This window comes from Trachurus japonicus, chromosome 10 (assembly GCF_045865225.1).
Source record: "Trachurus japonicus isolate A0001 chromosome 10, Traja_1.0".
Classification (NCBI taxonomy): Eukaryota; Metazoa; Chordata; class Actinopteri; order Carangiformes; family Carangidae; genus Trachurus; species Trachurus japonicus.
In genome coordinates, this window is record NC_140916.1 from 18,255,676 (window position 1) to 18,279,502 (window position 23,827).

The 23,827-nt window shown below is 42.1% G+C and overlaps 1 protein-coding gene across 2 annotated transcripts; it reads right to left on the reverse strand.

The window, feature by feature from the left end:
* Nucleotides 1-6,357: 6,357 nt before the first annotated feature.
* On the reverse strand, nt 6,358-23,055 carry ssrp1a (structure specific recognition protein 1a). Of its 2 annotated transcripts, none has more exons than XM_085789722.1 (18): nt 22,993-23,055; nt 21,832-21,911; nt 20,881-21,066; nt 18,179-18,284; nt 17,725-17,918; nt 17,523-17,623; nt 17,167-17,296; nt 16,924-17,027; nt 16,512-16,640; nt 15,558-15,779; nt 15,080-15,152; nt 13,300-13,432; nt 13,153-13,198; nt 12,932-13,064; nt 12,625-12,792; nt 10,064-10,161; nt 9,774-9,969; nt 6,358-6,902 (listed from the first exon to the last, which is right to left on the reverse strand). In XM_085789722.1, exons 2-18 carry the CDS (start codon nt 21,883-21,885, stop codon nt 6,837-6,839), a joined length of 2,139 nt encoding a protein of 712 aa, XP_085645848.1. In that variant the 5' UTR covers nt 21,886-21,911; nt 22,993-23,055; the 3' UTR covers nt 6,358-6,836. The 2 variants fall into 2 exon arrangements, with proteins under 2 accessions (XP_085645848.1, XP_085645849.1); XM_085789723.1 differs by lacking the exon at nt 22,993-23,055 and adding an exon at nt 22,600-22,618.
* Between the last annotated feature and the right edge of the window lie 772 nt (nt 23,056-23,827).

Genomic DNA, 23,827 nt, shown 5'->3' on the forward strand with positions numbered 1-23,827 from the left:
TAAATGGACCTGATGTACAGTACAGCGCCACTGGGGATTTCCTGAGTAAGACTAAAGTAAAGAGATGTTTTCAACCTTTCATTTCTTTTCTTTTTTTTGGGGGTTATTTGACCTTAAGGTGTTTGGGCATGTATAGACTGACTCCCTGTTTACTCGATGTACTGCACATCATTTTATTTTCACAGGAGACATGTAGCAACAGGAAAATGTAAATACCAAAAGTAACAATGGCTGCATTTTGTTTATATGTTTCAGGGTGCCTATCAGCTCTTAAGCCGAAACACAACATCCCCCAAGTGCCCGTTAACAGCAGATGCCATCGCAACCCAGCTCCTAAAAAATGGACGATTCCCAGGTGCAGATAAGAACTTCACCCGCCTGACGTCGCGGGAAGTATAGGCTCTCTCCAGAGCAGCCAGCGTCGATACTAACTTGTCAGGACACTTCACAACAACTGAGCTTAAGGCAGACATTTCCAAACTTAAGCAAGGCACGGCCCCAGGCCTAGATAACATCCACCCAGAGTTTGTGATGCACCAAAGTGAGGCAACATCTGCCTGGCTGTGCGCTTTCTTCTCTGTGTGCCTCCAAAGGTCCAAGCTCCCAAGATATGGCCACGGGCTACTGTCATAGCCCTGCTGAAACCCAATAAACCTGCGGAAGATCCCAAGGCCTATAGACCAATCTCGCTGCTCTGTGTTCCCTTTAAGATCTTGGAAAGGATGATCCATAGTCGAATTGAGCCAGTTGTGGAACCACAGCTCCCAAGGGAGCAGGCTGGCTTCCAGCGGGGCAGTGGACCAGGTAACCCTCCACACACAAGACCTTGAGGACAGCTTCCAGGCCAAAGGAAAAGCTGGTCTTACTGGACCTGACAGCCGCCTATGACACCGTCTGGCACCGTGGACTTCACCTCAAGCTGCTGAGGACCATCCCAGACCGACAAATGGTGAACTTCATCATGGAGATGCTGTCAAACCGCAGCTTCATCCTGCAGACCAGCAAAGGCCAGCGCAGCAGACTTAGTAGGCTGAGAAACGGGGTCATGCAAGGGTCTGTCCTTCCTTGCACCGATGCTTTTTAATATCTATGACCTACCGGAGACAACATCAAGACGCTATGGGTACGCAGACAACCTAGCTATCATGACACAACAACCAACGTGGAGGGCGGTGGAAGAGGGTCTGAACCAGGACATGGTCACACTGGCTGCCTACCTCCGCAAGTGGCGCCTGCAGCTCAGCACTGGGAAGACTGTCGGCAGCATTCCACCTCAACAACAGGGAAGCCAACAGGGAGCTTGAGGTCTCCATAGACAACAAACGATTGGAGTTCCAGCAGGCCCCAAAGTACCTCGGCGTACGCCTCGACAGAACGCTGTCCTACAGACAACATATAGAGGAAGTGAGGTAACATCAAGGGTCTCTACCCAAGCCCTCGTCTTCTCTGTAACCGAGTACTGTGCTCCAGCCTGGAGCAGAAGCCCACATTGCAAAAAGGTTGATGCGGTCACTAACGGCCTTCGTATTATAACAGGCTGCCTGAAACCCACCCCCGTGTTCTACCTGCCGGTCCTAGCAAGAATAGCCCCAGCCGGTTTACGGCGGGAGGCTGCCCCCCTCGCCCTGGCAAGGAAAGCTCAGGAACACCACTGGCACATCCTGCACAACACCACGACTAGGACAGCGCCCCCATGCAGGCTCAAGTCCCGCCACCCCTTACAACAGGACTGCACAAGCGATGCTCAGTTCTATCCCAGAGGAACTGTCTACAAAGCATGGCTGGCAGCAGCCTGGAAGCGGGAATGGGAGTCGGCAGGACACACACACTCACACCAGTATAGGACCCTAGAGATCATGGCATTAAAGGAGAACTCCCTCCCCCCACACATAAGACAGTCAGACTCCATCACAACTCAAAACTCACCTGTTCAAACTCGCACACAACTTATAACTGGGGCCTGTTGTTCGAAACCTAGATAAGGGATTAAGGGATATGTTAGTTATCCTGGCTGAATTTAGCCTCAAGTCGGTTGTTCGAAAGCTGGATACCTTTATCCTGGTCAAGTTACTATGGTGATTTATTCTCTGCAGCTAGCCTGCTCCAGACCAGGCTAACAGCCAGGCTTAGTTGATTCTGTTGTCTTTATCTGTGAAGTCAGCAGTCACTCTGATCAGAAATCAACGTGTTTCATACAGTTATTCCATGTTCTTACATGTTGGCCTGATTTCTAAACAAACTAAATACATTTTCAAAAATCAAAAACATGAAACATTTACAATATTAATTAGGCTATTTTTTCTTTTCTTTGTTTTCATAACTAGGCCTATTCATGTGCTTCTCACACTGAATCTTTGCATCTGCCAGCGCTGCCTGCTTCTTCAGATGCAGGGCATACAGATGTCTGATGGTTTGTGAAATCTGTAAAACACATTAGCACAGAACTGTGCACACTGTTCTTCAGACAACTCACTATTTTCGCTATCTGTGACTCATCTATGATATTTTCTATGACCACTAGTACTACATGGCTTCTCATAAAAAGCAATGGAGCAAAAATAGCAATAGATTTACAGTATTTTTATTTTTTAGAAAATATGTCACAAAATAGGCCTATAGTATATTGGCCTAAATATTGGTTGAGGGAAGAAAACAAGAATACAATTGTGTGAGCAGGCACCTTCCAAATAATTTATACACCTCATTTGAACATTGTTATCGGCAGTTTATTGAAGCACCAGACTGCATAATGTTCTTATATTTAATTAATTTTCTTTCGGTCACTTGTATTTGTGCTGTATGAACTTTACTTTAGATGAGAAGAGATTTGTGCAATGTATCTTCCACTGCTCATCATTAAGGCAAAGTGCACAACTGTTAATTTGTGAAAGGAACTTGAGTTGTGATTATAATTTTGGATTACTTCCACATTCAATCAGTCCGCAGTTGTCCGCGCTCTCTCTGAGCTTTACGACAGCGGCGGTGCTTTTTTTTTTTGTGTCACCTTACGTCAAGGAAAGTAGCCACACCTGTCCTCTCATCGGTGAATCTGTGATCAATCTCTGTGGTCTACTGACGAGAGAGTTAGTTACACCTGGCTTGACAAAGCTGCCCCTCCTCAGCCTGGCTCAGCGTTCCAACAACCAACAAGATAAAGCATTTCCAAGAATGGAAATGGTGTGAATGCTGAAAGCAATGCTGAATGAGCTGAAGAAATTGTTGAAACAATGCTGAATGAGCTGAAGAAATTGTTGAAAGAAAGAAAGAAAGAACAAAAGGACAGAAAGAAAGAACAAAAGGACAGAAAGAAAGAAAAAGACACAGAGAGAATGGTAGATAGAGAAAGACAAAAGTAAGAAAAACAGAATGAAGGACAGAAAGATAGAAGACAAAGAGAATGGAGAATGAATGAAAGAGACAGAGGGGTAGTAAGAAAGAAGGAAAGAAATTGGGGTGGATACATGGAAAGAGATATATACAGAGAGCGGTAGAAAGAAAGAAAGAAAGAAAGAAAGAAAGAAAGAAAGAAAGAAAGAAAGAAAGAAATGGGGTAGAAACAAAGAAAGAGAAAAGGAGGAGAAACAAACAAAGAAGTAAAAAAGACAGAAATGGGGTAGAAGAAAGAAAGAAAGAAAGAAAGAAAGAAAGAAAGAAAGAAAGAAGAGACAGAGGGTTTGAAAAAAAGAAAGAAACAGAGAGGGGTATAAACAGACAGACAGACAGACAGACAGACAGACAGACAGACAGACAGACAGACAGACAGACAGATAGATAGATTTGACACATGTTAAAAGCTGCGTCCTATGTCCCAGGCTCCACCTGTAATTGTACTACTATTTATAGAGGTGGAAAGGTTAAATGTCTGAACTGAAATTCATGAGAAAAATATAAATTGTTGGAGATGTTTACATCAAAAGTATAAAATCATTGAGAGGCTGATGAATTTGAGCTGAAAACCTGTGTGTGTGTGTGTGTGTGTGTCTGACGGTCTCTCTGTCTGCGTGTACATGTGCATAAAGTAAAACTGTTGATAAGCGCCACAAAACTCCTCTCTCCCTAATGATCTGATTGATTACACCTGCGTGGCAGCATGCCCTCAGAAGTTACCATGGTGACTTTAACTGCTTACATTTTACTGTGTGGCACATTGTTGTGTTTGTGTATGCGTGCATGTGTGACTGTGTGTGAGTGTCTGTGTGTGTCTGTCTGTGTGAGTATGATGCCTGTGTTTGTGCGTGGACATCCTCTGTCAGTCTGGTTTATCATGTGTCTGTGTGGGGCTGTGTTTAAAAACATCTTAACAAGCGGCCAGGCTGCACCTGCACCTGTTCTATTTATAGACTTTGATAACGAGCTGGCCCCTACAGCTGGACCAACTGCACACAGAGCAGAGCAGAGCAGAGAGATTTGAGCTCTGAGCAGCTTCCGAAAACAGCCCAGAAAAAGAGAACCGTACCTCAGAATGTGGTCATGACCATCTGGGAGAGGAGACTTTCCTGAGCGAGCCAATGTGCATTAAATGTTTGTAGGGCAAAAACTTTTCTTGCCGTTGCAAGTTAGAAAAGGGGGTCATTTCTGTTTTTCTAAAAAAATCAGCTCCTACTTTTATATTGAAGTGGATGAGCCACTGGAGCGGTTCTAGCTGCACAAAGAGGCTCACTGAGACAATTCTGTAAGTCTGTCTGCTGTTTTGAACACATCAGATGAGACACGACAAGTGTGGCTACGAACCGGTGAGGAAATCATGTGTCTAGAGTTTAATTTGTGGCCGTGCTGGCAGTTTATCCAGAAAAAGTCCAAAATGTTTTTTCGATCCCTCTCACTCTAACGATGATGTCACTGACTCTGAGCCCTGCTCGTTAAACGCAATACACAACCATTATAAAGTTGGATTTTGTCAAAAATTTTAATGATTTTAAAACTGCCAAATATCAGAAACTGTTGAAGATATCAATAAGATGAGTTATATGGGAATAGATTAAAAGTTTGTCTACAGTTTAAAAGTCAAATGGAGTCTGTGGGAGAAAGTATGCTGACGTTTTAGAGGTTCAAAGAAGTAAGAAGATTTTAAGTTTGAAGACGTTTTCAATGCATTCCTATGGGAAAAAATTTGCAGAAAAAGTTAAATATTTTAAAAAGTATAAATAGTTAAAAAGAGAAAAGTAATGCCGATAAAAAAAAGCTGCACATTTTGATTTATGAATTGTTGAAATCGCACAAAGTATGAAGGACTAGTTTAAAACCGTAAAAAGGCGGAAAGTAGAAAGAAAATGGCCGTACAGAATAACAATGCTGCTGAAAGCATTCACACTAATTAAGTCTAATTTGTCCAACCTGGCTTTTCCACTTACCCTGGTTATCTTTATTCTACTTTCGAACAACAGGCCCCTGGTCACTGTCTTGATTGTTTGTTTTGTTTTTGTTTTTTTCCACGATGTCTTGTTTTTAATTATGTTAAGATTTTATGCTCTGTAAGGTGACCTTGGGTGTCAAGAAAGGCACCTCTAAATTAAATGTATTATTATTATTACACATGCAGGCTCATTATCACAATCGTAATTGTGACAGTTGAATAGTGATATCTGTAAAACTTGGAAAAAAAAGTCTTGTTGAAAAAATCGTTGAATTGTGTAAGAAATGTAAAGCCAAACATCTGTAATCCAAACAGTTACTGAGCAACATCTTGTGATCTGCGTAAAGGTGAAAGGGTCCAGAAAGAAGTCTGTCTCACCGTGACCCTGTGAGTTTGGCATTTTTCTAGCCCTATCCAGTAAAGCTCATTACTGTTGTCTATAGTCTTCAAAACTCACTCAAACACAGAAATGTGCAGTTGTGTCATAAGGCTGCAGCTCATGGAGTTCCCAGCCGACATTATCTGGCAGAAAAACAGAAAAAGCTCAGTGGTTTTATCCTGGGTGTGTTATGTTTATAAGATAGAGGAGAAAAGGTGTCCGCACATTGCTATTGTTCCTCCCAAATTTAATATACATACAACGTTTCGACCCACACCCGGGTCTTCTTCAGGTCAAGAGCTTAACATATGTTAGGGGTGGGGTATACACACATGTTAAGCTCTTGACCTGAAGAAGCCCCGGTGTGGGTCGAAACATATTTGCTGTATATTAAATTTTGGGAGCAACAATAGCAGTGTGCGGACATCTTTTTTTCCCTTTTTCCTGTTACTCTTTTGTCCTGCACCTGTTGATTTTTTTTGGATGTGCGTGCACTTTCCTTAATTGCTTCTTATGTTTATAAGAAAGGCCATACAAAACAAAACAAAACAAAACACACAATATAAACTGATAGTGGGTTTGAAGGTGTCTTGCATCACAGTAGTATTGAGCATATGGGTGTGGAGAAACAAAAACAATGATTATTTATTAAAAATGATTCATTTATTTAATTCAGCCTGAAAATATAACATGGGGAACATTACAAAAAAAAAAAACCATACACATAATTGCAGATTTTAAAATTCTCTACACCACAAGAACAACATTTTTGCATCAACTCCTCTCTGTCTTTTCCCCATATCAACTAAAAACACCTAAACTCCTCAGTGCTATAAATCTACAACGGCCATCTCCATGGTGACATGTTGTACCTGTATATCACCATTTAACTGAGCCATCAGTGTGACAACCAGCTCAGATATCCAATATCACACAAGCTGTCAGAGTCTATCGCATGATGAGTTTGTACCCTCAAAGCAAAAACATGGAGAGGAAAAACAACAACAACTCAAGTGTGTTGATTCGTCTGTCAGTCCGTTTATGTGATGTCAACGAGAAGAGTATAAATGCTTGGTCCTTGTTTGGGCGCAAAAGTGTGTGTGTTTAGTCGGAGTCCTCCTCTGAGCTTGCAGGTGTAGACGCAGCCTCTTCCTCCTCCTCCTCCGATTCCTGGTTCAAGAGAACATCATGAGAGGGTTAATTATATCTGAGTGTAAAAAAGATCAGTTCATCAACATGATGAATATTAATTGTTCCCTCATTAATTTTGGATCAAGTCAAAATGAAGTTGAAAATGTAAGTGATAGAAGCTTACATTACAGTCGTACTTCTTAAAATACAACTAGCTTCAGTAGGAGTGAAGATATCGTTCAACATTTATTTACTTTTACTCATAAATAATATTCTATAACTTTCAAAACGCAAAGTACCTTAAAGTTTGCCTGAACAGCGACAAACAGGCTTCACATGACCAAGCCAAGAGTTTAACACGCAAAAGACAACTCTGCTCTGACTCACTGTCTCTTTGCTTTTCCTCAAGACGTCGTCCAGACGAGCTCTCTGCTGCTGGTTTGACACTGATATTTATCGTTATTGCTACGCTGGGCTGGTTGTACAACAATGAGGTTAGTAGTAGAGTTTAAAGGTCATCATCATTGGTTGTTTCAAAGTGAATTTCCCTCTGAGCTAATTATGGAGCCTCTGAGAAAGAGACCTTCAATGACATTTGCTTCTGCCATCTTTCTTTTTCTCTCCTTGCACGCAGCCTTGGGGAGCTCAGGCTGAATAGACTCTTGATCTTGGCTCTTTGCTAGCAGGAGAAATTTCCTCCATGTATTCCCAAGATATTGTATTCAGGAGAATGAGACGAACGGACATGTGGACTTCAGGGCTGTCAGATCGAACTTCGCTATTCGAACAGAATTCAAATTATTTTCAAGATGAGAACATTTGAAGGTGAAAACTGACGTGTGCCTTCCACAACAACGCAAATTGGCATAGTGCGTCGCGACGTCTGGGGTAGTAAACATGTTGATAAAACAAACAATAGTGTTGTTGTGCACGACGTAGAGCTGCAGCTTCAAATTTACAAGCAGAGTTTTTTTAATTGCCCGTTTATTCGGCTGGGTCAGTGTGTCTGTGTTCCCACAATACACACACGTCCTTTTTCTCTTTTTATCGATCGATCCGCAGACCACTTATGTGCCGATCATGGATAAACTGTGATCTGTTGCACCACTACTTATAATATCTCGATTTCCCTTCTTGACGTTTTATATTGAGTTGGTAAAAATTAAGTGTGTTACAAATGTTACATAACAGATTTCGTTGGAATAACCTTTAGTGGATGCGGGAATACAGTGTTTCCTCCAGGATTTTTTAAAAGAGTGGCGGCGAGGGTGGTCTGATCGACGGGGGGGGTTGCGCGCGAGACCGGATCGTCGACTAGTCGCTGATGACATCATTCATGACTTAACTAAAATCCCAGGAGGAAGGAAATGCTCTGCAACAATCTGTATTCACTGACTGACAGCTCACGCACAGAAATTAGTCCACAGTACAGCAGCTTTATAAACAACAAACTGTAAATCAGTTTGTTTTTTTGTAACATATACAGGTGCAAAAGAAAATACTGTAGCTACTGTTCAATAAACAATCACTGTCCTGCTCAGTCACAGTTTTACTCACAGTTTTAGTTTTTCCTGGTTGGTTGCTGCTGTTGTTGTTGTGCGCGACGTAAAGCTGTCGATTTTTTTTTTTTAAATTGCCGGCAGCCCGGACACACTGGCCGCGGAAGCGGCAGTTTCTCCTGCTCTCTCTCTCCACGCCGGTCAAACACCGACCCGTCTGTAGGCTACTCGGTTTTCCACACACACAGGTCTGTCTCTAGCGCTGTATGTAGCCTATGGATGTGTCTTGTGTGCAGACGCAACTGACAAATATTTATAGACGGACAAGCAAACTTAATCATCATTTATTTTATTTTGAAAATTGACCGGATTCTCTCGCCTTTTCTGTGCCCGACTTCCTGTCTGGTACGACCTCGTTCTATCCAGCTTGACGGCGCTCGTATTTTTTTCATTCAGCGCACTCAGCTGTTGTTTCAAGCCGCTACTCTTGTAGCCTACTGTTACATGATCAGCGACTAGTCGACGTCAAGCTCAAAACGTCATTGTGGAGCAGGGGACTAGTCTGTGCAACCCCTAGTGGAAAACCTGCTTTACATTGTTTTAACATTAAAAAAAAAAAAAAAAATCATCATTCTGAAGGTGTGGCGGCTTTTATTTTGCCGTGGCGGTGCGCCACGATCAATTACATGTAGCGGAAACCCTGGGGAATAATAAGCTGCATAGGTGTGTATAATGACTATAAAGACACATTAAAAATTTGAATATAATTTGAATATTTAACATAAGAAGCATTAAAAATTCGATTCTGATTTGAGGGGAAGATTGGCAGCCGTAGTGGATTTACAACCCAAAAACATGATGCCTCCGGTCATGTCCGTCCCCTGCGTAGAGGCATCAACACAGACTACAGCTGGACTGTGTCTCATATTTTCTTCTGTGGTTTTTTTTTGTCACAGTTCCTCTATTATGACCCTGCAGGTGTCGCTCAGATTCACAGGCTGCAGCTTCGACGCCAAGTTATTCTCCTCTCTTTCCACAGCTTATCATTTTTCTGTGACATCTGTGGTCACAAAAAGCTTGATACTGAATTTGCGTGATTGTCACAGAGCAGAATCTGTGAGAAACCTCCATGGTGGAGTTTGAATGTTGCTGTCCGTACCTAGTGTTTAGTACTGGGGCAGATTAATGGACATATTGTGAAGATTGGCGCAGGTTTTACTGTCCAGTTACAAGAAAGTATTGGACACCAGCACGTCAAACAAATGGGAATTGCCACTGGCCAAACTAGATGATCAAATACAGTGCAGATAAATCACATTTGTCATTTGTCTCCTGCATCAAGGACTGAGAACAGCTACTCAGTGTCTAATAATGGATCCTGCTGCAGTCTGTTTATCATTTCTGGATTTACCTTCTTCTTCTTCCTCTTGGACTTGCTCTTGTGATCAGAGTCTGATGAACTCTCGCTGGTCTCGATGAACTCGCGGCTCTTGAAGCTGTCGTTGCCGCCGCCGCCGCCGCCGCCTCCTCCCCGCTCCTTGTCTTTGTCTCCACCGGCAGACTTCCTCTTCTTCTCATCCTTTTTGCCTCCAGACTTTTTGCTCTCCCTAACGGAGTGAAATTGAAAAAGTTGACATATTGAAGGGTCCGTGTGTCAAGAGACAAAACAAAAACAAGACATTTCACTGTTGTGACCCTTACTTCTTAGAGGATGATCCACCACCACCACCGCTCTCTGCGTACTCTTTCTTTAATTTGTCATACTGCCTCTTGGCCTCTCCTGCCTTTGTTTCCCATTCCTACATGAAAGAAAAAGCAGGAAAATTGGAGGGGGAGTTAATGGGACAGATGAAATGAGACACAATGCAAGCATCACTAGTTTGTCTGGGTTTGTTGATGGATTGGTGTTAACAAATCTAATAAGGCAGAGATATAGTGGAGCTATGACAGCCGGCATCTCAAGGATGCTCCACTTTTTAAAAAAACCAAGAGAAACAAACAAAAAAACATTGTTTGCCATCATCAATCATGATTCTAAATGTTATGAAAGGAGAAGTAGGCTCAATTCTGTCAGGAGAAGATTTACATTTCTTATATTGTAATTTTTTTCTACTTTTTTTCTTTTCTTGTTCAAATTATAGGAAATATTTTCAAAACAAACAAGTATCAAGACATCATCCTGAACCGTGTGAGTTCACTTTCTAGTTTAGACAGCTTGTCTTTGTGCACTTGTATGGTTGATCTCTTCTCGTGTCATTGACAACTGCTCAGACACATCCTGGATCACCAACGCCATCAGATCGAATGAGCATTTGTTCATAATTTGGCACCACTGATCAACTGACAACGTTTCGGTTCTCAGTAAAAATATGTGGGGAGACTCCACAAGAATTGTTTCAAGATGACATCAGGTGATAATAATGATGAACTTTTCCACAGAAGACTACAACAGGATTATGGTGAAAGACTCTCTACACAAATCTCTGGAGTCCCCCTCCAGGTAGACCTATAGTGGCCTCAATAGGGTCACTTACAGAAAAAAATTCTACCTATGTAGACTACGTTGTTTTCTCTCTTCCATATCCATAGAGTCTCTTACATACGATGGAAAATAAAATGGTGAGGTTATCATGGTCACTCTGGATGTCAAAAACCTATACACCTGTATTCCCCATGAAGATGGACTACAAGCACTGACTTAAATAAACGTGCCCCACAGTCTTACCTTCTACACACTGTGTGCGAGATTTAGCTGAACTGGTCCTCACTAGGAATTTTTTCATATTCAAGAGTGACTATTTTCTTCAAGTACGTGGCACGGCGATGGGAAGTCGGATGGCTCCTAATTATGCTGGTTTATTAATGGGATTATTTGAACAAGACATGGTTTTCGGTCCCACAAATCCATTTTTGTTTCACATCAAAATAAGAAGACGTTATGTGGATGATATTTTTTTGTTGTGGACTGGAAGTGAACAAGATCTGAATGAATTCTTTCAATGGATTAACACTTGTAATCAATCTCTAAAATTCACTATGTCGTTCAACATGAAGGAAATTCATTATCTCGACATTCTCATTACAAGAGAAGAAAAAGTTTTCAAAACAACTGTGTATAAAAAACCAGCTTTCATCCACCTTCTTTAAAACGGAGCCTCCTCATAAGCCAATATAACCGCATTCGTAGACTGTGTAGTGAAGACATTGACTATGAACATCAAGCGGACCTTTTGGACACGCGCTTTAAAGAAAGACGCAACCCAAAAGACTGGCAAAGACAAGCATGGGAAAAATTCACGGATGTAACACAGGACCAGTGTTTTCAGGCCACAAGGAATAAGTCTTCCAACAACAGTCCTTTATGTATCCTACAATATTCCAATTTGGGAAAGGAGTTTAAACAAGTTATAAAGAAACATTGGTACCTTCTGAGCAGTGATCCAAAATTGTCCACAGCATTCAAGGACACGGCCAGAAGTGTATATAAACGTCCCCCCAATATCAGACAAATTGTAGTAAAATCAGACTTCCTCCCTCAGAGACAGGACACTTTGTTCACACGTGTCCCAGGTGGGAATTACAGATGCGCAAGTTGCGTGCAATGTAATTTCACCCCCAAGAGCCACACTTTTAGTGAAGCGTTTTAATATTAAAAGTATCATTACATGTACTACCACCAATGCAATATATTTACTTAAATGTCCGTGTGGCTTAGGATACGTGGGAAAAACGAATCGAGCATTAAAAACACGCATTGCAGAACATAGATGCAGCATACGAAATCAGACCCTAAGAGTCCAGTAGCTACGCATTTTCTGCAGGCAAAACATAGTGTGGCATCCTTCACATATCAGGGAATTGAACATGTAAAACGTCCGAGATGAGCAGGGGACGTAAACAGACTGGTGTTGCAACGGGAATCCTTTTGGATATTCACTTTGGGCACAATGTCTCCTAGAGGCATGAATGAAGATTTTCCTATCAATCATTTTTTGTGATATGTATGGATTGTATTTTAACCTGATGTCTGTTTGTATGTTTTTTTGATATAATGTATTAATGTTAAAAGTTTCACAATAGGTAAGCTGCCTTCATATAGGCCATTGTGATTTTTTGTAAATGTTTACTCTTACAATAGAACATATCTACTACACGCATCACAGTGACACCATGGTCTTGCAATGGGAATAACTCTGACTAAAGCTTTGCGTCTAAAATGTAAACATATAAAGCTCATGTCCGTCCTTGTTCTCGTGCCTCACCTCCTTCTCGTCTTTGCCCAGCTGTCTCCACATCTCTCCGGCCTTCTTGGAGATCTCTGTGATGGAGATGCCTGGATTCTCTGACTTGATCCGTTCACGGCTGGAGTTCAGCCACAGCATGTAGGCGCTCATCGGCCTCTTGGGGCCGCCGGTATCCTTCTGCTTCTTCTACTCAAATTGAAGAAGGGAAGAAAATCAGCCGTTGAATGGTTTATATACACATATCTGTTCTCAATAACAGGAGCATCCTGATCGTAAAAAAAAGAAAGAAAACTAGAAATCAACTTAATTTTCTGTACTCTCTGACCTCTTTGCGTGGTTTCCTTTCTTTTTTCTCCTTTACCACTTTGGCTTTCTTGACCTTCTTCTTCTTTGCACTCTCATCTTCACTTTCGTCCCCGTCTTCACTGCTTTCGCTTGCTGAGGCGTTGCTGTCGTACCTGATTGAAGGTGGTAGAGACACAAACAGTAAGTAAGTAACAGGTAAAGGAGGCAGGACTAAGTTTTCATCAAGAAAAAGCTACATACTCTTCTGCAATGTCATCATCTTCCTCTCCGGGGTTAAAGGACTCGTCTGGAGAGAGAAACAGGACAGAAAAGCCCAGAATCAGATCTACTGATCCTCTGAAGTCATCATGTGTCGCTTACATCCGTCATGGCGAGACAGCTACTCACCGCTTCCACCATCCGATTCATCACTGTCGTTGCCCTCCTCTCTGATCTTGCCCTCGGCTTTCATCCTCTCCAGGTAGGCGTCATGCTGGTCTTCATCCGAGTCACTGTACTCGTCAATTTTACCCTTCATGCCCTGAAAGAAAAAATGCACAGTCAAAAAAAGAACGAAAGAAACAGAACAAAAAACAAACCAAACAAACCCACCACTACCCACGGGAGTGTTGCTGGAGCTCCGACAACTTAAAGGAAAAAAAAAGAAAGAAATCAACTCAGGGCTGCAATTAACCATTATTTCATTATCAATTAATCGTTCAGTCTACAACATGTCAGAAATGCCAATCAGAATTCACTGAGCCAAAGGCACGTTTTCAAAAGGCATGTTTTGTCCAAGTTTTCAGTGGTACAAAACAGCATACAAATACAAATTTAGCATTTAGGTTTAAAATAAAATGGACTTGAACGTTTAATTGATTATCAAAAATCGTTGCTGATTGATGTTCTGCTTCAGCCTCAGTGTTGGGACCCCCACAAAGTTTCTCAGGTTAAATCTGAGGGGGGTGCTACCTTATCAAGCATTGGAAAGATGGAAAAACAAAACAAAAAAATAACACCATTACATTACTGCTATACCGAGTATCGTGTGGATTACTCAATGATTTCTTGATGTTTTTAGCCGACTGAAGTCGTCAAACTAGTGAACCACACTGGTTTGGGTGGTTAAGTCTGTTTGAGACAATTCTTGTTGAATTTCTAGCTCCAGTGCATCAGAAACCCTGCAAATAGTCTGTGTCCTCATTTCTAACAAGTTCAGTGTAACGTCTTCCACGTAGGTTACCATTGGTACTACGACTACCGCTCTCTACTGAGGGACTTGTTGATTGTGGTGTCACGTGAGACCCAAACATGAACACAAACTATTTTCTCCTCCTTCCTTTCTCAGTATATCAGCGTCTGTGTCAGCCGGCGGGGGAGAGGGAGGGGAGCAAGGACGACGACAAGTCAGCGTGGTTCTTATAATAAACACCAACAGGAAATGGGGAAAAAAAACAACCCCATTCATTTTCATTGACCTGCTCTGCCAACCCTGTCGCCATGGTAACAGATGGCGGTCATTACTGAGTGAAACCAAGTTGGTCCTCGACTGTGTTGTCAGACAGACAGACCGAGGGACTTGTAGTATGTCAACAGACAGCATTATGGGTAATGCAATCAGCACTGCCCATGTTAGGCAGCGGTCATGCCGACAGCTGTGTCGAGTGTTAAAGCACACCAGAAGCCCCCGGACCACACATTAGTCAGCACAATGCAAATGAACAAGCACGCACGCACGCACGCACGCACGCACGCACGCACGCACGCACGCACACTCGCACACACAACACACAATCACTCACTGAGTTATCAATCACACACTCCTTCACTCCCATGTCCCATGATTAGTTATAAATCACTCAAGATTTATCTCGTTCCACACTAATCACACTGGTAACGTCAAATCAAGTCAAGATCATTGGACACAACTCTCAGTAACGCAGACGCACACACATCAGCAGCACGCCATGCAAGCAGAGATCACTCCACACCGATAAAAAAAAATCAAGTGCCTAATCCACTCGTGACGCCCGTGACCATACCCACCTTCTTCTACAAGGTACAAGGACAGACACACAGGAGAAGGGCAACAAACATCAATATCTGCGATAATCAAATATATCTGACAAATTAGGTGAGAAATCTTTGCTTTACAAACTGAGGAGATGTGTAAAGACAAAAGTGTTACCTCTTTGAAGCCTCTGTTCTTTATGTTGAGCTTCTTGGCATTAACAAAGTCAAACAGTTTGCCGTACTCCTCTCTACGGGAAAGAAGACAGAGGTTATTTCAGCTGATTTTACGGAGAAAGTCAGGATTGGTTAATTACACCAACAACGTAATGAACTGTAACATTTATCTCAACAAAGTTTCTGACATTTCACAGAGGAGATAGTCTGTACATTATGAAAACAAAGTGAAAAGTGCAATAGTGATGCTGAAGATAATTTTTATCGCTAATTTCTATCAGTGATGATGAGATGGAGAGGCCGAGTCAGCAAAGTGGTAAATGCAGCTAGAGTGGATTGTATTTAATTATGTTGGAAGGAAGGGCACAGAAAGTGGCCGGGGGCAGGACCGATGCCAACCTTGATCCGAAACCTGAATCATCTTGTTTGTGTTTTATAACAGAAGGAATAACAACAGATCCCTGTGTTACTGTCCTCACCTCTCGATGCTGCTGAAGGTGTACTGGTTTCCCTGCTTGGTCTCGATCTCAAAGTCGAAGGAGCGCGTCGTGGTGGTGCCTCGGGCGAAGTTGACGCAGGAGATCTCTTCAAAACGCAGGTGAACGGGCGGCTTGTGGACGTAGATGAAGCCTCTCTCCAGCGGGTAGAGGAGGCCTGAGGACGCCTTGTAGGAGCAGGTGATGCACTGAGTCCCGGAGTGACTGTAGAAGTAGAATTCAGCATGAGTAAACTGCGTCATCAGGGTTCCCACTCTTCTCTTGAAATCATGTTCCAGCACTTTTCCAGGACATTTTCAGCTGCTACAGTATGACAGACATCACGCCAACACATCCTCCGTCCCATTCATGCTTTGGAGTAGTCTTTTTTGACAGTTGTAGCTTATTTTGTACATTTAACCACTTTGTTTCTATGTTTATTCCTCTCTCTCATTCTCTAGAAGTCTGATTTAAAGATGTGCAGTCTATGGCTCCAACTTATCTATGACATAATATCTTACATGCTTAGAAATTAAGACAATTTTATCATAGAACAACGCAAAAACGTGTTGTTTTTGTTTTTAAACCACACCTACAACAGTTCTCTGTCGCTATCTATCTGTCCTTCATCAGAGAAGACAACAGGTCCAATACTGGAAACACTCATCAACTCAATGTCAATAGTTTTCTTGTTAGGATTGGGAAAGAAATCCTTGGTGGGGTCTGAAAAAGTCAAACTGAGCTCTGGCAGCTGGTGTCATGATGTGATAAATCATTTTCCAGGACAACTCAAAGCTTTTCCAGTACATTTAACTATTTTCCTCAATTTCCATGTATTTTCCATGACTGGAAAATTGGTCAACCATTTTCCAGGTTTTCCAGGACGCGTGGGAACCCTGTGCGTTTAGTTCCATCTACATGAACAAAAAAAAATGCATTTTAAAGCGAGGCGCCTACCCCTGGAAGTTGCCAGGCACAGTGATCTTGCGGTTGACCAGCGCCTTCATCACCCTGCTGACCATCTCGTACAGTGATCCTGACATGTTCTTACTGAGTTTGCCCTCAAAACGACGCTCCACATCCTCCCTGGCAGACACAGAAGAAAAAGGGCAGAATTATTATTTGGGTCTCTGGCATTTATAAGCAACAAAGAAACAACAACAAAGTGATGAACTTTCTTGTGAAACCATAAAACACATTAAATATACTCCTCTAGAGCTTTGCCTCCCCCTGGTGGATACACGCTAGGCCGCAGTGAACAGCCTGAGGTATTATCAAGTTGTGTTTCCATAAGAGCAGCCTGACATTATCTATGTAACAGACTCTGATACAAACTCTTCAACTGATCCGTAGCTCGTGTTAGACTCACTCGCTCATGTTGAGGGTGAGGTTGATGTCCTCTTCTTTGGAGAAGAGCAGAATCAGAAAGTGATAACGTGTCTGACCCTGCTTGATGGGAGGATCCAGACTGATCTACGAAGACAACAAAGGACAAAAAAGAATAGACAAGAGTGAGAAAACAGACAGAAAGAGGACACAAGTGGAACACGAAGTGGAAGAGCCAGGAAAAACGTGAGCCCATTTCACAAGATAAAAAAAACAAAACACTTACCACAAAGAACATCTGCCTCTGGTCCTTGTGTGGCAGCAGGAAAAGACGGAGGACAGTGGTGTAGGGAATCTTGTAGTCAAAGGTTTTACCATGGAGGTGAAGGAAGGTCGGGTAGATACGAATATCATATCTGAAAGAAGAGAAATAAGAGTTCAGTCCAGTTTTAATCAAAGTAAATGGTGTAAAAAGTGGCACTGACTCACTGTAACACTTTCCTATTCAGACAGTGTGTAATCTTTGAAAGTGCACAGAGCTTTGAATAAACAAGTCCACCGAGTGCTTCGATGTTCTGGGTTAGTTTTCAATTGATGTAATGACAAATGAGTGAGTGGCGTTTTTGTGCGTTTATCCTCTACCTTCCTCTGGGTGTAAGACACTGCAGCTCTTTGAAGATACACACAGCGTCTCCTGTGGCCTGGATCACATCAGCCTTAGACAACACGTTCTGGGCAAACGCCTGGAGGAAAACAGACACTTTTTTTAAACAGACTACTATAACTGTAGAGTGTCACTGGAGCTGGAGGTAGAGACATAGAGAGGTTGCGCGTCCTTCCTCACCTCAACGGGGTCTTGTCGTTCATCAGACTGGCTTGGTGGGACGTAGAATCTGACCTCCATGAGGGAAACCTCGGTGTCGTCGTTCTGGTGAAACTCCAGGGTGACCTCATTCTTCCCCGTGGCGCATTGGGACACGTTGGACAGCGGGACCTCGAACGCTGTATTGTCGTTTACATCGAATGATAAAAGTGGCCCTGTGATGAGAGAGGGAGAAATGAGTGGTGGTTTAATTTCAGCACCTTTAAGACTGTTTTTACAGCATTTCATTTTATGCAGCTGTGATTATTGAGGGAAAAAATTCAGGACAAGAGTTTCTATCTTCTCTATTCATTAAACTTCATCCGTCAACATCAAAGAAAAGCACCTACAGATGTGTGCTGATGTTTATTTGAGAGCGGCCAACCAGTGAGGACGTGTTTGTTTTGGTACTCTGCATATTTATTTATTTTTTTACCTGAGAACTTGGCTGTTCCCCAGTTCCAGCCTTTCACACACATGTCCTTCTCCGTCAGCTCCACCTTGTAGTTGGCCTTGAAAAACTCAGAGATCCTTTCAAAGTCCTGGTGGAGGTCGACAGGTGAGAAACGATGAAGAGAACCGGGAAGGAAAAGAAAAACATGAAAAGGAGAAAGGCTCAAAGTTAGTTAAAGTACGGCAGTAAACTGCGCTGGCACTGCATGGGTCAAAGCTTCGCAAAGCACGCTCCAAAAAAAAAAAAAAAACAGAGTGAGGGGAAAGGGGGCTAATTAATCACAACGCAATTATAACCGCGCCCGCCGCTCGGGCCTCTGGGGAACACTGGAGGTGAATGTAATCCATCCGCCCTCTCTGTCCTCCTCCCCTCCACGCCGGCCCTGACAATCAGCCTGTTTATTTATCCTGCAGGCTCGCTTACAACTGGAAAAGGACTCACACTCGCACACAGTGACAAACACATGGTCAATCACACACAAACAGACACTGTCCTGGTAGTGCACACACATGTGGAAATGATTGTGGTGTGCAGGGTAGAGACTCGAACGACTCTGTGGGAAACAGAGTTTACGCACCTGGATATCTGCCTGTCCATAAGGTTATTATAGCCAATTAGAGCCGAGAGTCAGAGTGTGTGTGTGTGTGTGTCTGTGTGTGTGTGTGTGTGTGTGTGTGTGTGTGTGTGTGTGTGAGCAAGTACATCAGTGTGTTTGTTAGCCAGGATTAAGGCATTGTTTAGACAGAAGAACATGTGTGAGCAGCTGCGTAAAGGCATAAAAATCAAGAGTGTGTGCAGAACTGGCTTATTGCTGTTGATGTGTAAGAGTGTGTGTGTGTGTGTGTGTGTGTGTGTGTGTGTGTATTCCCAGTGTCCTCGTCAGACCTGCTGTTGAGTGTTCCTCTACTCCTCATTATAGTTTTGGCAGATTTGTTGTTGCTCAGCACATTTAATCCCCACCTCCACTACCCACCACAGAAACACACAAACACCACCACATGTCTGTTTTTACTACATTTCTCAACCCTGCTCTCCAAACTTTCATTCACTAATTAGTGAAAACGCACTCATTTCATCAACCTCTACACTACTTTGTTTCCTTATTTTGAAGAACATGAATACATTTTTCCCCCAACAACCATATTTTCGCTATTAAAAGTAAAATATTAATTTTAAAGACGATCCGCTGGACAAACACTTCATCTAAAACCTGTTTAAGCACCATTTGTGCTTAAACACTTACCAATCTGAGCTTGTTTTCAGAAAGAACAGCTATTATTAGCGTTATTTTCTAAATTTGTTGATTATTTGTTCTATGAAATGTCAGAAAATAGTGAAAAGGGAAAAGGCCCATAATACCATTCTTAAACACAAAATAAATCATTCTTCAGTTACATAAAACACAAAAATATATGTGAAAGCTAGAAGTGGCATGGTGTCTTATCATTATAAGTGACTGCGAAAAATGGTCGTTGATACATTTTCTGTTTCTATAAATCTTCTGTTCTACCTTCTGCCAGTTCCTTACTAAACTCTACCCTATCCTTAGTGGGGTTTTTTTTTACTTTTCAATCATTTTCTAAACTTTGTACGTTTATTTATGCTATTGGTTTTTGCGTAGTATTGTTGTAAATCTTTTTTGCTGTGTTGTATGTTGTACGTCTGTTACACTGCATGTTCTTTTAGCTCCCAACTGCTGCACAGCCAACTGACCCACTGGGGACAAATAAAGTGACTGTGCCGTTCTTATTAGCAATAATTGCAACCAAAACAGGCAGTTGTATAAATTCAATCACAGGTGTAGCATTTGTAATGTAAATAATGATGTATTGGGCCAATTATTCCTAATTATTATTAACAATACAATTACTAGTGACAAAACCAGAAGACAATGACATAACACTCAGCTCCTCTGGCAGAGATTCAGCACCTTGCTCCGGGACAGAGCAGGAGGACAGATAAATCAAAGCGTCTACTCCACTCGCCAGCAGCCGAACGTCCAGCCAACTCCAGATTACTGACACTGGCTGTGGGATAATAAACAATGACATCACAGACTGTGCCCCGGGACGAGAGGATCCATCTCCAAAATAAGGTTTGGCTGATTAACCCCATGAGACGCCGCCGCCGCCGCTCGCAGCCACAGACTCCAGGTTATACCCACTCCTCCATCCCTGTGTTTCATTTGTGTGCTGACATTCCCGATACACTCGGAGCAACGGGGGGAAAATAGGGTGATAAAAAACAAACACAACCACAATTTCTTGTCTGTCTTCTGAGCCAAATTGTTTCAGTGGATTGATATAAACACTGACTCACATGAGCCAGTGATTACACTGTTTATGGAACACACATGCTTGTGCTGGTTTCCCTCATTAATCCCATTAGGAGCTTTGGGGAGAAGAGCCGACTCATTCACATACTTTTGATAGCAAACCATGCACGCACTCACGCACATAAGTGGTGGCCTTTTGTGCTAGATGGTAGTGTTTTTCCATGAAATTGTCAGATGTGGGATGGAGGTTGTCAGCAGTGCCCCTTGCTTGTGTTACATTCTTTGTCATAAAAATCAAGCTGAACAAACAGTGGCGTGTCCATCTGTAATATTTTACTGCACACACGCAATCTAGCAAATTTACACAGTATGCAAGTCTTAGCCTTGTGTGCAGAGAGCCCACACTCACCGTGTCCCTGAAGCCGTCATATTTGTAGACGTGTCCTGTGGTCGTGCCCAGTTTGATGCCGTGACCCAAACACACTCGTCTCCACTGAGCCAGGTTGAGCTCGCCAGCCGGGATGCTGTCCACCTTGCCCGTCTTGCTGCTTTTGTAAACCACATTCTGCTTACTGAATCGCAGCCGCCCGTCATTCTGCAGCAGAGGGAGGACATGCACAACACACACAAGACTTTTGTTAAAAATTGTTGGGATTTCATACTCAAAGTAAGAATTTGTTTGTTGTAAAGCTTAAAAGAAGTCAATTAATTGATTAGACATCTCACAGAAGTTTGTTTTGATGGTAGATGAATTGTTTAGGAAGGATCTGCAGATCGATTTATTATAATAATAATAATAATAATAATAATAATAATAATAATAATAATAATAATAGCTGCCATTAGAAATTCTGAACAATAACGATTTTCCTCATCCCAACTTCCAATTCACAACCAATTTTGTCTCAAAGCTGATAATCATGTAAAGTAACTTTCAGGTTCAACATACAAGTCTCTGTTGAAGCGTTGCATGTGGGGCATGCATTACCTCAACTGTTATTGTAGATAATAATACGTTTCATAATGCGATAATATAATTTTGTTTGAGATTTAGTTAATTTAAAGCAGGTTACCCATTTCAGACACTGCTGTTGTACATATTTTTCCAAAATTAAATTGAAAAAATAAAATAAAAATTTGATTAAATTACCATTGAAAAATGTGGCATCTTCTTTGGAAAAATCTTTAGTGGCAACTAAAAAACTATAACATGATTTAGCCACTTGTATGCATTCGCATCATAAATCATGATTTCTCTTCCTTGCGTGATTATGCTTGGCAATAAAAACTATTGTGAGCAGCTTTCCAATGTGGTTCCTTTCTGTACATTAGTTTAGAGAGCGCAGACGCAGATACTGACCCAGGAGCCTTTCACCTCCTGGTAAATCTCGTTGAACTCCAGTGTGTCTCCCATCTCAGCTACAGGCGATCACTGACGCTCTGCAGACAGACAAAAGGAAACACATTAAATTACACTTGGCACACTCATCAGATTTTTTTTTTACCCTGTATAATCAGAAGCATGGCATACAGTGAGGTACCTTACTTTAATTGTATTATTATTGATTTTCTGTCAGTCAGACAATGATACATCACCACCATGACCAGCTTATTTAAACTCATTTAAAATACAGAGTGTTGTTTAAACACACAGGGCACTGGCATTAATAAGAGTGACCCCTTACTTTATGGTATTTATAATCATTTCTGTTTTGAATTGTAATTATTATCAAAGGATCCCACCTCTGGAAATCATCAGTGCCTCTGCTTAGTTTAAGTCCACGATCACAAACACAAACACAGGAGAAAACTTAGCTCTTGTGAAAACACCGTGGTTTAGAGAAAGTGACGGAGCCCAGACGCTGAGCGACACCGCAGGAGGAGAGACAAACCTACCGAGCTATTAAGACTTAAAATATTTAAACAAAATACTTTATGTCGGGTTTACTTTTTGTTGTTTTAATGATATCCCGTTTTCCGACCACGCTCCTGCAGACAGTGGAGCATCGAGCAGAGTTGAGAGCTAGGCAACAATAACCGTTACTGACCGTTTAAAACGAAGATAGAACGTTCTGCGAACACGCCAACTGTTACTTTGTTCTGGTATGAACCGGTTAGAAACACTCACCCCGCGGTCTCGCTTAAAAACGGACAGAAACCGTGTTAATTAACTACTCCCATGCAGCGCTACCAACAATAGCTAGGCTAACTTGTCCTGCGCCGGGTTCGCTTCTTTTATACACCGACGGAGGACCAAGGCGTCATGTTAATGAAAGTGCAGGGCCGTGGGCGCTGCAGCACCGCCACATCCAGAGGCTGCGTCCATCAAATCGAGCGCTCCCACAGAGCTAGGCCGGTGGAAAGAACCCAAGTGATGTTGAGTACATTTTAGCAAACGAAATAATTGCAGATGAAACGTGTAAACGATAGAAACGCAGCTGTTTTTTTTTTTTTTTTACGAATGTTTCCAGCGGAGTCTCTAAACAAGAGATAAATAGAATATGAAAACTTCATGTCTTACTGTGAATCTGATGAACAGCCTCGTCTGTTTCCCGCGTGTAGCATCGGGAGCTAGCGCTACGTCACAGGAAACAGTCACTGGGCGGTTGTATTTACTTCCGGTTTTTCTATTAGCAATTACAATACTTAGCTAGAATCAAAAACACACGCCGAAGCGCTTACTCTGCGTCTCGTTGTGAGATTTGTCTCTGTTTTACGTCTGTTTATCACTTTACTCACTCCTGGCAATTTGTGTTTTGAGGGGGAAAGTTTCTAAAAGTCTGCGCGAGGCAGAGAAGACTGCAGGTATCAATCACCGCCACTGGGTGGCACACAACATATTCCATTCTATTCTAGTCATCTCCATTCTATTCTATTCTGTTCTATTCTGTTCACCTCCATTCTATTCCTTTCTATTCTATTCAACTCAATTCTGTTCTGTTCTATTCTATTCTGAATTGTGATTATGACACGGAGTAAAAAAGAGGTCGCCTGTCCCTAGAAGTTTACAATGAAAGAGAAAATGATATGACATCTACTAAATCACAGTAGGCTTTAAATAGCTATAGTTATTTAACGTGTGTGTGTGTGTGTGTGTGTGTGTGTGTGTGTGTGTGTGTGTGTGTGTGTGTGTGTGTGTGTGTGTGTGTGTGTGTGTGTGTGACCTCAAGATTGTGGTCGGATAAACGTCATAGGGAGGGAAATATTTGGCCCTATATCACGCTCTTTGTGCACTTTGTGAGTAGGTTTTTTTTTTCATGCTGGACCTACATTTCCTTGATGGAATTTTGATTAAACAAATTCATAAGAAAATGCAACAACGTAAGTGAAACAAATATCTTTAAAATGTCTTATTT

Coding starts and splice junctions, on each gene's coding strand:
- ssrp1a (XM_085789722.1), bottom strand. CDS start 21,885: ATGGGAGACACACTGGAGTTCAACGAGATTTACCAGGAGGTGAAAGGC. Junction 17,028..17,166: donor AGAGGCAGATGTTCTTTGTG/GTAAGTGTTTTG, acceptor TTGTCTTCGTAG/ATCAGTCTGGATCCTCCCAT. Junction 15,780..16,511: donor GTGCCTGGCAACTTCCAGGG/GTAGGCGCCTCG, acceptor CTACTTCTACAG/TCACTCCGGGACTCAGTGCA.